At 41.6% G+C, this 15,377-nt stretch overlaps 1 protein-coding gene across 1 annotated transcript; it reads left to right on the forward strand.

Moving 5' to 3' along the window:
- The first annotated feature begins 12,827 nt into the window (after nt 1-12,827).
- LOC129730588 (uncharacterized) lies at nt 12,828-14,837 on the forward strand. Its single transcript, XM_055690039.1, has 3 exons — nt 12,828-13,158; nt 13,219-13,546; nt 13,605-14,837. The coding sequence occupies exons 1-3, from the start codon at nt 13,121-13,123 to the stop codon at nt 14,028-14,030; spliced, it is 792 nt and encodes a 263-aa protein (XP_055546014.1). The 5' UTR covers nt 12,828-13,120; the 3' UTR covers nt 14,031-14,837.
- Nucleotides 14,838-15,377: the final 540 nt, after the last annotated feature.

Genomic DNA, 15,377 nt, shown 5'->3' on the forward strand with positions numbered 1-15,377 from the left:
ATACGCTAGTCCACCTACGGTATTAATCACGGTTGCTAAATTTGCAATCACTGAATATACTGGCGCACAGTTTGACAGATATGTGTTACGTTTTTAGCAGTCATGAGTCGTATTTTTAAAAACGCTCTGAGTAGCTCATGATATTCAGAGTCCAACCCATAGTATCATGAGTCATAACTCATGATTCTATGAGTCCATGCGACAGCGATGTGTTACGCTTATAATAGCCATGAGTCACATTCTTGAAAACGCTTTTCATAGCTCATGATATTCGGGGTTGACATCATGATATCATGAGTCATAGGTCATGATTCTGTCGGAAAACAACATTCATGATTTCATGACCTTAAAGGTCATGAAAACGCAGGGGCGGACGAAGGCTGATTTGAGCTGCAGGCGAAGACTGATTTTGCCGCCCCCCCCCCCCCCCTCAAATTTTTATTTTATATGAAACGCATTTTCTATAGACTCGAAAATTTGATTAGACAGCATGTGTTGTGTTAACAATTCAAAAATGAACATTTCATGCTTTCAATGTTGAAATTTTTTTTAACGTTTCCGACATATCAATTTCTTGAAGCACCTGTCTTTCTATCGATATTATCGCCAAGCCACACAAACGTTCTTGCGACATGGTCGATCGTAGTTACGTCTTTATAAGTTCTAATTTTGAGAAACTTCTCTCGCCACTTGTTACTTACTTTATTTACTTTTAAGGCGACAGACCGATTATCAATCCAGTGCCGAATCCAGAATACGTCGCCATGTCACTCGGTCTTGGGCTGCTATACTCCAATCGCCCCTAACACCTATTTCGCGTGCATCTCGTCGACAGTACACATCCAACGAGTGCGGGGTCTACCCCGAAGTCGACGACCTCTATCGGGATTCCTGCTAAATAAAGCCTTCGCTTGACGCTCATCCGGCATTCTCGCTACATGCCCAGCCCACTGAAGCCTGCCGTGTTTTATCCGCTTGACTATATCCGCCGACTTGTATGCCTGGTACACTTCATGGTTCATGCGTCTGCGCCAAACACCATTTTCTAGTTTGCCGCCAAGGATTGAACACAAAATCCAACGCTCGAAAACACCAAGAGCTCACCGATCGGCCTCTTTCAGCGTCCATGATTCATGGCCGTAGAGAGCCACCGGAAGAATCAGTGTTTTATAGAGTGCAAGTTTAGTACGGATTTGCAGACTGCGGGACCTTAGCTGGTAACGTAGTCCGTAAAAGGCCCTGTTTGCGGCTGCTATCCGCCTCTTTATCTCACGGCTAACCTCGTTGTCACATGTCACTAATGTGCCCAGGTAAATAAATTCGTCGACTACTTCAAATGTTTCCCCATCTTGCACCACCGCAGCACCAACCTCCAACGGACTACCACGCACTCTGCCAGCCACCATGTATTTCGTTTAGGCAGAGTTTATGACAAGCCCCAATCTCGCAGCTTCTTGCCTGAGAAGTCCTAAGGCCTCTTCCACTGCTCTACGATTATTACCAATAATGTCGATATCATCCGCAAAACCTAGAAGCATGTGCGATTTCGTAATGATGGTGCCGCTTCTCTGCACACCAGCCCTCCGTATAGCACCTTCCATTGCGATGTTGAACAATAAGTTCGACAGCCCATCACCCTGCTTCAAACCATCTAACGTCACGAAAGGGCCCGATATCTCACCGGTTGTCCTGACGCTTGATGTAAAACCTTCAAGGGCGGCACGTATCAGCCTAATCAGCTTTGTTGGAAAGCCATGTTCGAGCATAATCTGCCATAACTCATTTCTTTTAACTGAATCGTACGGTGCCCTGAAGTCTATGAACAGATGGTGCGGCTGCAAGTTGAATTCTCGAAATTTATCGAGGATTTGTCGCAAGGTAAACATTTGGTCCGTCGTGGAGCGTTGGAAAACCGTCGAAAACCGCATTGGTACTCGCCAACAAAGGTCTCCTGCAACGGCCTCAGTCTGTGGAACAGGATGCGGGAGAGAATTTTGTACACGGTATTGAGAAGAGTTATGCCCCGATAATTGCTACGGTCCAGGCGATGACCTTTTTTGTGGATCGGGCATATGAGACCCTCCAACCAGCCCGAGGGCAATTCTTCATCAGACCACACTCTCAGTATGATCCGATGGATGGCACGATACAGCTGTTCGCTCCCGACTTTGAAGAGTTCGGCGGGAATGCCGTCCTTTCCAGCTGCTTTGCAGTTTCTCAGCTCTTCCACTGCTTTCTTCACCTCGTCCATGGATGGTGGATCCACGGCTTGACCATCATCCTCAATAGTCATCCTGCTACTTTCGACTCCACTGTTTCCCTCACCGTTCAACAGCACACTGAAGTGTTCCTTCCAACGCCTGGCCACGTCTGTTTTATCGTTTATCAGGTTCCCCTCCCTATCGCTGTACATGACAGGGACTGACACGTTTCGATTCCTGATTCCGTTGACCTTCTTGTAGAAGCTCCTCACATCGTGCCTGGAGAAGCAACCTTCCGCCTCCGCAAGAAGACGCTCCCAATGCTGTCGTTTCTTCCGTCGATGGAGTCTCTTTTCAGCGGCTCTAGCATCTCGATATCTACCCACGCTCTGACGAGTCACAGCCGTGGCCAACATGTGACCCCTGGCGCGGTTCTTCTCCTCCGTCACTCGCTGGCACTCAGCGTCAAACCACTCATTGGACGCAGCTGCCGCAGTTGTACCCAACACTTCTCGCGCTGTAGTGCTGATCGAACTGTGGATGTGTCTCCTGCCCTTTCATTGTATGTCTTTTCCAGGAGCTCAAAGAACACCACTTGTTACACTAATGGGTAAAGTGAGTAAAATTCTCAAAGATACAAACACATTTGAAAAAGTATCAATCAGTTGATTTTTTGTGATGTAGTTTAACGCATTCATTGGAGTCGTCTCAGCTGGCAATAAGGTGATAAACTAACAAGTTCTTGGTGCATTTCATGTCCATCGATGTCACACTCTTTCTTGTGTGTGAGGATTTTCTGTAAATGTAGACAACTTTTCTCTAACTGATCTGTACTACAACCCATTAAACTGTGAATATCATACAAGAAGCTGAAATTGTCACTGTGATTTTTCATTAACTGGAATCGATCATCAAACGATGCAATAGCTACATCCAATACAGAATAGAAGAAATTCACTTTGAAAGAGAGTTTTTTCGATGTAATTGGTTCATCTGACTGTTCGTATGCAAACTGTTTCTTTATCATTCTCGGCCGAATTCGTGTTTCTGTTTGAAACTCCGGATTTACTTCTAAAGCATCAGTAATGACGCTATTCAAACCTTCATTTCTCATATTTTTCAAAAAGTTTTAAACGCTGCCTATCAAGTCTATAGTGTTTTCAAGACTGCTATTTATTTTTTGAAGGTACTTACTCACTGCATTGATTTTGAACAAAATTGAATGCCAAGCTACTAAACTGCATAAGAATTTGATTGTTTAAATTTTTTTTTTTGCTAGGCTTTTTGCAGTATTTCTTGCAAACGCATCTTGCTTCAGATCCTCGATTGCTTCATATAGGGTATAATAAATTTCTCCTATATTAAACCTCAATTCATCAATTCGACTTTCCCAACGCGTTCCACTCAGAGGCTTTACCGTAAGAGAAGTAATGTGTTTTTTGAACGATGAGTTGAAGCAGAAAAGAAGTTGAAAATTTCTTGCACGACACTGAAAAAGTCTACCGCATCAAAACATGACTTGGCACCATCGCTAACAACAAAATTGGTTGCTGCATGGAACGGATTGATTTTTACAAAAATTTATTTTTTACAAAAAAAAGTTTAAGATAATTAGTTTAAGAGATTATGACAGATCTCGACGTTTCATGCATTTATAAGACCATTTTTTTCAATACCGAACATTTTACGAACTAACTGTGCATTTTTTATCGGCCGAAAAAGTGAAATTTTGACCGCTTCGAGGCACCACTTTTCGAAGTCCGACTGAGCTGAAATTTTGCAAGAAGACTGTGGCATGTGGAGTGTTAGTACAACGTTAGTACATGAAAATGTGGATGGTCGCGTCGCACGTGAATAGAAATTCTGCTAGAGAGAGAAAAAATTTCCTCGTCGCTTAAAAAATTAGCACACGCATTAGCCGTCTGTTTGCCGCCCCTCGATGATTGACGAGCAGGCGTGAAAACGGGAAAATATTTTTACCCGTGTGACCATTACAGACAAATTAAAGACAAAAAACTAAGTTTAAGGAGGGGTGTTCCACAAAAAATGATATTTTGTCGTGTCCAACGTACAGATAGGACATTTCAGTACTCAGCAACTTTTTACTGCTAAATTTTTCCACAACTTCGCTGAAGAAAGCAAATAAAATAAAAATATATCTTTTATCTAACTTTTGGGTGGATTGATCGAAAAGCCGAAATAGTTAAAAGTAAGGCTGTTCTATGAAACAATTTTGCTGAGGACATTTAGTAAAGAAAATCAATTTTCCGCAGTCAAATCTCAAACGATCACTCATGGTTCACTCCACAGGTGTCGTACGTGTGTGGGTGGTCCAACCAATGGTACGCGTCGGTTGTGTTGTTGTTTGCCGGAGAGATAATTATAATTGATTATTTAATCAAATTTACAGGTGTCAGCATCGGGTGCACGTGGATGTTTACGGGCAACTGACAAGTTTGGTGGCACTCACACGAAGTTTAATTGGATAATCGCCAAAAAGTTCGATAACAATGCACAGTGATGAATCTCTACAGTGCGGTAATGAATCTCTAAGTTGAACATAAGAGACTCTAGGGTCATTCTTGCTAAGTGATTTCGGTCATTTAGCGAAACGTAGCGTAGTGTAAGTACGGTATACTTCGTAGAATGCAGACTGAGGACTATTACTTCCACTCAGATTGCTTGAGGAACAATGTTGGGAAGCAACATTTGAACCAATCTATGCTGAAGTAGAATAGTCATCATTGCTGACCAAGCCCATCTTGGGGATATTGGAAACGATTTTTTGAGTTTAGACCCCTATGCACTGTAGGATTTTCAGATAAATCTTTAAACCAATGGTAAATGTCTTGAAATATAATACTTATTTCACGGTATGGTGGTTGAAAAAGATGCTTTACAATATGTATTTCTTCGTTTCTATATCACTTTTTTGGCATTACTCAAAAATGTACCGTAGGACGATTTTGAATTTTTGACAAGAGATTCCGGACAGCATAAAGCATCGAATGGTATACTCAGATCTTTTGATGAGTTTATGTTATAGTAACGGTCTGTGGGAGCACCATGTAACCACTCCAACGAGAACGATTACCGGGTGCCTCCTTTCGCTGTTTAATCGGTGGAGACGCTGGGTTAACCAGTCCACAGTATTCTAATGAACGAGCTCAGGAGGAAATAAAAATTTCAACCCAATCCGAGAACTTCAAAACAACATGCGGTTGCACTTCTCGCGAACTGACTCTTAAGAGGTGACACCCACGCGAATCAAATACATTTTCTGCTCTTGGTTGCAGCTCTGCGACTCAATTTTTCCACCCAGGGGGTCACCCAATCACGCTACGTCAGTGCTCAGTAAAATTTCATAGTATATACCATTACTTCGTCTTCGTCTCCCAAGATGGTCTCGTGGTACGATGCTGGCCCAACAAGCCAGTCATCATAGGTTCGAGTCTCGGCTCGGGAGAGACTGTTAGTGCCAGTTGGATCGTAGCGTTCGCCCCGCAATTGTCCTGTACACTAAACAGTCGGCTGCGAAGTCTGTGTATAAAATACAGAAGGTCAAGTTCCGAATCGGAATGTAGCACCAAGGCTTTGCTTTATACCAATACTAAGACATGAGAGTAAACCATTTCTCTTCTTTTCAACGCGAAAAAGTTACTTTAATTTTATTTTTTTAGCAAGCTATAAAGAAATTGATACGTTGAGATTATGCAAGGTATTCATACAAACAATCGTCCAAAGACACCTTCAAGCTAGGACAAAGGCAAAAGACACTAAGGAAAACAGTTCCACTTTTCACCCTTTTGGACCACAGGGCACTGATTCTAAACAGTTTTGCTTTTAAAACATTTTTTTTTTAATTTATTCGACATCTTTTAGGAAAGTTTCTCAGTTTTAAAAAAGGTGGCAATGAAATTGCTCTAAGTGGTATACATACATACATATTCATTCATTTACAATGGTATACATTTTGAGTTAGAGCCACTTTGACGACAAGCGTTGAAGCCACTTTAAAGTTGTTAATCTCTGAGTGAGTTTAGGCATATACGTAGAAGAGCTTTTTCATCAAGCGTGGCCCTTCATCAGTCCCCAAAATATTCCCAACAAGCAACCCAATAAGTAGCAGCAATACAGATACGCATTTGTGTGATGTTCACCACATTTCGATAATACTGTACATAGACAGTGGTATATACAACTTTAATCCGAATTCGTTCGAAAGTTCGGCGCGTTCCGCTGAAAATGTCGAGTTCATTTCAGAAAATCACCAAATTTCATTCAAAATGTTGACACGTCTTAACAAAGACGGTCAATTTGAATAAATTCAAACCCCAATCTCATGTCTGCCACCAATCAGCAGGAACAGAATTTTATTTTACCCTAGTCGCACAGCTGCAATATGCAACACACAACAGTGTAGTAAGCTGCAGCGTGGCTGTGAGTGCGTTGCTTTCCTTACTATCTCCTTCCATCCGACACGAGAAGAATTTGGTTTTCTTCCTTCTAGCCCACAATTCGGTACAATATGTTATTTTGTTGCGTGGCTGAGAGTTCCATCAATCCCGTTTCACTGGTTGCTCATACGAAATGACGTTCATTTTCCGTATACTCGTGAAACACATGGAACAAAATCTGTTGCCTGTATGCCACAAGTTTGGAGCAACCTTCATTTTCAAAAAACATACCACCGATTGTGAAGATCCACGTAGAACATCAACCGCATCCGGACGGTACGAAAGCTCCCAACAGTTCAGCGATATCATTGGAATAGAAAGACCCGAAAAAACGCGAGAAAACCGACTATCCGACGTAGGTTACTTGACTGATCCAGAACGCACAGCCTCCTGCACAATGGGAGCCTCAAATCCAACCGATCAAGTCGTGTCAGCTTGTTGTTTCAGTCATCATAGTCGTTCTGGTTTTGAGATCGAGGTTGGTAATGCGGTCTCCCAAAATCATCTCTCTGGCAAGTATATGTGCGTTACAAACAACTTCTGGCCTGATTCATCTCCGGGTTCTAGCTCTCAACGTGATAACACAAGTTCCTCGAAATCTCAACTAACAACACTTGGGCGCACCGTGTACAGCATTATGGAAGCTCCTAAACCACCCGACGCAGTCGTGCATGTTGTGACCTGCCATCAAAGTCGTCCTGGTCCTGCGGTCGAGGTCGGTGAAGGAGTCTTCCAACCTGTGTTTCCAGGCAAGTACCATTCAATTAATGACGTCTTCCCGCCTGATGCTTCTCCGCATTACAGTCCACCAGAGCACCACGATACGGTGTCCGCGACCATCCATTTATCATCAACGCTACAGATCTACTATCAGAACGTTCGTGGCCTAAGAACGAAAATCGACCAGGTTTTCCTGGCTACTGCAGAACTGGATTACGATATCTACGTATTCACTGAGACCTGGCTTGACGACAGCATTCAATCTGCTCAACTGTTCTGTAACGACTACCGTGTGTTTCGTGTGGATCGTTGCACTACAAACAGTACCCGTCGACGTGGTAGAGGCGTGCTTATAGCGGTCAAACGTAAATATGGGTCATCAGCTGTTCAGAATTTACCTGTTACCACCCTTGAACAATTATGGGTCAAAGTCACCATAGAACGTGTGGAATTGTATATTTGCGCGCTGTATATTCCACCCGATAAGAGCCAAGATTGTTCTTTCATGCAACTTCATTTTGATGCTATATCGGCAGTTGATAGTACTCGGAATGATGCCAGTGCGATTGTCATGCTAGGTGATTTCAATCAACCACGATTGGTCTGGAAGGAAACAACCAATGGTTATGCCTTTGTTGATCCGTTGCACTCACAGATTAATGTGGCTAGTCAAATTCTCCTTGACAATACCTTGTACCACGGACTACGACAACGTAATTTGGTTCGAAACTGCTCGAATCGCATATTGGATCTCATATTTTCAAGTGATACGAGTATGACAAACGGTGTCGTAAAAGCTGCTCAAGAACAAATTGTTCCTATGGATCGATACCATCCAGCCTTAACTTACTCTGTGTCCTGTCTACCATCTCTGTTATATGAAGAAGATTACGATTATGACGCACTTGATTTCCGCCGTGGTGATTATCATGCTCTGAATCGACTGCTTGAGCAGGTTGATTGGTCAGAAATTCATCGCAGCGACGATGTCGACAGTGCCACCGATTGCTTCAATCGAATTCTACTAAATTGCATCACTCAAACGGTTCCGCGCAGCAGACCTCCAAGAAAACCAGCTTGGTCCAATCCCCGTCTTATTAAACTTCGTCGAAAACGCTCCAAGTTCTCGAAACTTTACAGCCTTCAAAGATGCCCGATCTTTAAACGCCAATTTGATGAAGCTAGTCGAATCTATCGTGGATACAATCGCTTTTTGTATAAACGTTATGTAAGGCGAAAACAGGATGATCTCCGACGTAATCCCAAAAGGTTCTGGAGTTTTGTGAACTCAAAACGCAAGGAGAGTGGCCTTCCCACAATTATGCATCTAGGTGAAGTGTCAGCCAACACTACACAGAGAAAATGCGATCTATTCTCGCAACATTTCGCGGGTGTTTTCGTTGATCGTATCCCAACGTCAGAAGAAGCTCTTACTGCTGCCAATATCAAATGCGATGGTTGAGTCTGCGATACATAAACTCAAGCCATCATTCAAACCTGGCCCAGACAATATACCGTCATGCGTATACAAGAGGTGTCGCGCATCCCTGGTTCCGCCTCTTCAAACAATATTTAATCGGTCGCTACAACTGCAACAGTTCCCGTCTGTTTGGAAATCTTCCTACATGGTTCCGGTGTTTAAGAAAGGCGATAAGACTGAAGTTTCTAACTATCGAGGAATAACATCACTATCAGCAGGTTCAAAGTGTCTGGAAACCATTGTTAAAGATGTGTTATTCAGCTCGTGCAGAAATTACATCAGCTCATCCCAGCATGGATTCTTCCCGAAGCGATCAGTTGAAAGTAATTTATGCGAATTCATAACGACTTGTATCGGAGCTATGGATAACGGTGCACAGATTGATGCAGTGTACACTGACATCAAAGCTGCATTTGATACTGTGAATCATCATATACTTCTTGATAAACTGTCTCGACTAGGAGTATCTAATAGGATGTCCAACTGGCTTCGTTCATATCTGAGCGACAGATTTCTCTGCGTAAAAATTGGTCCTAAGAAATCAGCGCCTTTTTCGCCATGTTCTGGTGTGCCTCAAGGAAGCAACTTAGGACCCCTGTTGTTTACGCTCTTCTTTAACGACGTAGTAATTCTTCTGCGAAATGGTGGTATACTCATCTATGCCGATGATTTGAAAATGTATCTTGTGGTACGATGTGAAGCTGACTGTAGAGAGTTGCAGAAACTAATAGATCGTTTTGAACATTGGTGCACTTTAAACTTTTTAAAATTGAGTGTTGCAAAATGTTCCGTGATAACATTCCGAAGACGTAAACAACCCATTACATTCAATTATACGATCCTAGGTGAACAGTTGAACCGAGTTGAGAAAATCAAAGATTTAGGTGTTTTGTTGGATTACCAACTCTCTTTCAAGTCCCACTACTCGGCAATAATTGACAAAGCCAATCGGCAAATGGGATTCATTATGAAAATTGCCAAAGATTTCAACGATCCCACATGTGTGAGAGCTTTATTTTGCTCTTTAGTGAGACCGATCCTGGAATATGCAGCTGTTGTGTGGAGTCCATATGAAACGACTTGGATCACGCGGATTGAGTCGGTGCAACGTAAGTTTGTTAGGCGTGCTCTTCATAACCTGAACTGGCGTGATCCACTGAATCTCCCGCCATATGAAAGCCGGTGCGCATTGCTCGGTATCGAACCACTTCACAGCAGACGTGTAATCAGTCAAGCAGTCTTTGGAGCAAAAATACTTAAGGCTGAAATCGACAGTGCTGAATTGTTGAGTCGTATGCGACTTTATGCACCCACACGTGTTCTTCGGCCTAGGCAACTTATTCAAGCCACTGCTAGGAATACGAGATATGGTTCAAATGATCCCATCAACTCTATAAGCAGAAGATTCCAGGAGGCATACGATTTGTTTGATTTTAACTTGTCAACTGTTGCTTTTCGTCAGCGTTTGTGTTCCATGTTACTTTAAGTTAGAATAAGATTATTTCATAAAGACCCAGATGTCCAATGGTTTTAAATTATAAATACAAATACAAATACAAATACAAATTTTTCAATCAAAACATTGGCGTTTAAAATCCGTTAAGTGATAGTTAGGAGAGAACTGTACAAGACGCACCAGTTGGGTAAGATGGCCCATGCTATTAATTCCCCACAGTACTTACACATGTGGTTTTTTATGACGAAATTCTTCGCTTTTCTCATAAAAACCCAGTTTCTCTACAGTTCTCATATAAAAAAGTGTGCTATAATGACTAAAATACTCAAGAAACTGTGCAATTGGCTGTGGCTCTGTCCAACATGTAATTATTCATGAATTTTATTTAAGCTTTTATGATTAACTGACTAGTAAATAATAAAAAAAACTATGGTACCCCTAACCTTTACACTTTTGGAGTTTATAATACTATGAGTATTTCAAACCAATTCACTAAGTTTCGTCAACTTTTACCTAAAAACAATCAAAATTAAAATTGGGGCAGAATGCACTATGAAGAGCTTGCAGGAGATTGCTTGACAACTTAGAGCATGTTCCATTATATTTATTTTACTTTCGAGACTTCAAGCGCTTCTCACTTCGCGTGCTGATTTCTGCTAGTGGAATATTAGCCTACTGCTTTGGAGCTTACTGACCTTTGTTGTGGTTCGTTTTGGTCACGGGCTTGTTTGGCGGCAATGGTAATTTTTACCAAAAAAGTCATTGAAATCGAGTATTTTATAATAAACTTAGTCATAAACATACAATAAATAGATCCTACAATCATCCTACACGTTCAATGTCGCTTTGAAATCATTTGAAGCGCTGTAAACCGCGAAAATGCTTAACAGGTGCGTTTTGTACAATCCTCCCCTACATACTATGCATTTTGAGAAGGCATCTTTTTGCTATACCTTCCACAGCATGCCACCTCATTAAAGTAAGACGTAGTACTACGTGAAAAGAGGAGTTTACTTCAAACTTATCGCTCGCGATCACTCTCGAATGCAACAATGTAACAAACAACCTTATGTTCTACGTCAACCCTACAGTTTTGACTTTGCATACAACCCTTCTGATTTTTTGACGTAGGGCTACGTCTTACTTAATAATGGTGGCATACTATGAAATTATTGTATTACTACCTATTATATTACTATCACTGAGCGAATTTAGGCCATCAATGTCTTAATCGAAAGCTGAAGGTTGCCTCCAATCTGTGCTATAATAACACAGCTCAACAATTTTTTCTCATCTATGTATGATTTTTTTATGTATTTTGATTTAATTTGATTTCATCTCAAGGGGCAACAGTGACGCCATTTTGATTTTTTGAGAAATCGGAAATTTTCTATGTGTTTTCGACGCCATTTTTTTTAAAGCCAAAAATCAAATTTCTAAGAGTTTGTCCACATATTAGCCTTATCTTACCCATCTTTTTAAAAAACATATCCTAAATCGGACAAAAACTGAGCTCAAAACGGCGATTCTACGAAAACGGTTATGACGTGGTTTTAGAATATTTCACAAAGCGAAATACTATCGAGTATATGTAAGCATTAATGGTAATGCGCTAGTACCTAAAAGTGGTAGTTAAAATCTGTCTTATATTGAGTGAAAAAGTCTCAGTAATCGGTTGGTAGGTGTCTGATCCACGTAAAATGTCAGCAACATGTCAATTTTTCCCTAATTCCCCTACAAAACTCAAATAGGTTTAACAGGTTTATCTCGACGTTAGAATAACTTATTCTAAATCTGTTAAATGTGTAATCATTCCTGTAAGCGATACTCAAAGATACAATAACAATTTTATTTTACGTGATCCTCCCCCTTTTGCTGGGAGGGGGTGGCATTTTTGGCCAGGACCTGTCAAAACATAAAAATCTTGCTTCAACTATGAGACAGAATCATCGCGTTTTCGATAAAGTTAAATGCGACCCCCTTCCCATATTCAGAATCGGTATTACACATGTTATCGAAGAGAAACGAGCACATTGTCCCGATAGCGACGAATGACCACCGCGGTTAAAATTCCTCAAAAAAATATTGTCCCTATTCGAAACTGAAATACTCCATGTATAACCTTGTTTAGAGTTCCAAGCGAAGTGAAAATCTCATACAAAATGTTCATTTTTTCACGAACGTGAAAAATGCAGCCTGCAAAGGTTGTACTTCGCTTGGAACTGTAAACAAATTTGATCCAGCGAATTCGAAGGTTGTGGATCGCATCTTTCACTTACTTTTTTCACGCATGTACACACTCGTGAAAAAAGAAGCCTCGAAGCGAAAACTTAACATTTCAGTCGCTCGAAGTGAAAGCTTGTGAATTTCATTTCGCATGAACTGTAAACTGCAAAGTGGTGAAATATCTGTTTGTTCTACAACCGGGTTTTCACGACAGTTTTCGCTAGCGAAAAAGTACGATTTTTCACCCATGGATTTCAATTCCCATGGAAGTCATTTGTGCCTGTAATGAATTCGTGAAATATATAAAAATATGTAAAATAAACAAAGTTTCAATTTCTAGAAGAAAATATTCAAAACCGTGTACGTTTAACGATCAATTTGAATTTTTACTCTCACATTTATCCCATTTGAAGCGACACTGGGCAAACGTTTACGTTCATCAAGTGCTTCCACGATTGTGTTTAAAATTAGATTATGTTACGAAAATGGGCCAAACCTTTACACCACACCACATTCTAGACACAAAAGCAAACGCAGTCATCTATCCGCTGCCAGTAGCAAGTGTGACTGTAAATAAAACATGTCAACAGAGGAAGAGTTTGACCAATGTCTTGGAAGGTTCGATTGAAAAAAAAGTTTGTACATACAAAGAGTAGTCCTAATATTCTTCAATTTCAGTTTCCTCGGAAACGAGCAGTCCATTGCCCTGCTGCTGGACTATGATGGAGCGTTAGCCGAAATTCCGGACAGGCCGGAGCTAAGCGTTATACCACCGGAAACGAAAGAAACGTTACGCAACATTGTCAACAGCGGGAAGGCGTTTGTGGCAATCATATCCGGGCGAAGTGCGGACGATGTGCAGGAGAAAGTTGGCATTGCCAACATCATCTATTCCGGTAATCATGGGCTGGAGGTGCTTCACCCCGATGGAACCAGACACAACCAGGCGATTCCGAAGGCGGTATCAGATAACTTTGATAGAATGATCGATCAGCTTAATGAAGAGGTACGCCCAAATGAGCGATTTTTTATTGAGTCAAGAATAAGCTCGTTTATTATTTCAGGTTGCACATAACGGAGCTTGGGTGCAGAATAAGCAGTTCTCCATCAGTCTGCACTATCGCGACATGGATCCACGCTTGGTTCCGGAGATGGTGCAGAAGGCCAGACGAATCATCGAGTCGCATGGTTACCGTGCAGATTCGGCTTACCAAGTACTAGATGGAAATCCTCCCATCGAGTGGAACAAGGGACGTGCGGCGGAATACATCCTTGGTGCTAACTTTGACAAGGATTGGAAGAGGAGAAAAGTTATTTTCGCGGGAGATGATGCCACGGATGAACATGTCATGGTATTGCTCAAAGGCTCCGGAAAATCTTTCCGTATCACCCGAGGGCAGGACGTTGAAAGCAGTGCAGATTTTAAACTTTCCTCAACAAAGTCGGTTTATCAAATGCTTAAATGGTTGGAGAAAAAGTTGTGTGTATAAAATGGTAGAGTCGCTAAAAAAAATACAAGTACAAAGACAATAATAGGTATTGCTACTATAACTGTTTTAAACATGATAATTTAAATTTAAAAACACTACGAAGATGAATGAATGCAGTAACAATGATTGCTTTCGATACATTCAGTACCCGAAAAATATCTATGCAAAACACTATGCAAAAAATAAATACACTGCAGCAGTAAAAACACGTACAGCGAACGAACACTGCGTCTTTTGACGATGCAAATCAAATGAATTTAATCCAATCCCCGCTACCGGCCACCGCCCCGGTACACGCCCACGAACAGAGTGTCCCGGAAAACCCCCGCAATTTGCCGAATCACATTTCATTGTTCTCCTTCGGGTACCAGCGTTCGCATTTGCTTCGAGTGCAACTGCCAACTAAACGAGGTATATTTGTAATTCCAATTTTATGCTTCATATAAATTCAATGGGTCTGTCATTTTCATCGTCCTTGCTAATGGCTGTAAAACCGGAGCAAACACGAGAAAAGATGTATAAAATAATTTCGCTTCCCTCGCCACGCGATGTCGGCCAGGATGAGGTGCTTGTTCGTTCGTTTGGTAGTTTCGTGTTTTTTTTTTTTTTTTGTCGCCGCGCATTGTTGAATATTGTAATTTCTAGAGTACCGAACGGGTTTGTGCAAAACAAGGAAACAGAAACACTGAGTAATAAAAAGTGCATGAATGTAACATCCTTTTTATGGCAGCGGATTTTCACCCAGTTACCGCGCGATCCGAATCTCGAAAACGAGATATTTCTGCCACATACCAGTGCAGCGAAGGATGAAAAGCATCTCAAGACATTCCGATTGTTTGGCAAAATGCTAGAGCGACACAACACTCGAGAACTATTTCCTGCCAGCCAGCTGAGGGTCGTCCCGTTGTTTGCCGTGCATCCACCCCCCCCCCCCTTACCCCCCTTCTGTTCCTACCTGCCCAAACTTACAGTGGAACCTAAACCACAGTCGAAGTCTCCACTAGTTTGTTCGTTAGTTGGGTTGGGTAGCGGACGTAATCCTCCAACACATTGTTGCTGTTTCGCGGTGGAATGCAATTTGTAGTGCACTCTTGTAAAAGTTTTAAATTGTTCTGGTGCGAGCGTCCAAATGCGAAGGGATCAGCCTGCGGAAAAAAGTGTCACTCTGGAAGCTCGCATATATTTGAACGCGCAATCGAAATGTCAAAGTGCTAACGCGAGGTCGGAAACGAGTTTCGATTCTGATTGTTTCAGTTTGAGTAAATTCAATGCAGCTCGTGAATTATTGTTATAAGTATTTTGAATATGTGGTTTAAATAACATTATCTGATATATGACATGAAAATG

This window comes from Wyeomyia smithii, chromosome 3 (assembly GCF_029784165.1).
Source record: "Wyeomyia smithii strain HCP4-BCI-WySm-NY-G18 chromosome 3, ASM2978416v1, whole genome shotgun sequence".
NCBI lineage: Eukaryota > Metazoa > Arthropoda > Insecta > Diptera > Culicidae > Wyeomyia > Wyeomyia smithii.

What these genes read in the sequence shown, in the direction of transcription:
- LOC129730588 (XM_055690039.1), top strand. Translation starts at nt 13,121, where the DNA reads ATGTCAACAGAGGAAGAGTTTGACCAATGTCTTGGAAG. An exon ending in TTTGACCAATGTCTTGGAAG is followed by an intron (nt 13,159 to 13,218) that starts GTTCGATTGAAA and finishes CTTCAATTTCAG; the next exon opens with TTTCCTCGGAAACGAGCAGT. An exon ending in TCGATCAGCTTAATGAAGAG is followed by an intron (nt 13,547 to 13,604) that starts GTACGCCCAAAT and finishes TTATTATTTCAG; the next exon opens with GTTGCACATAACGGAGCTTG.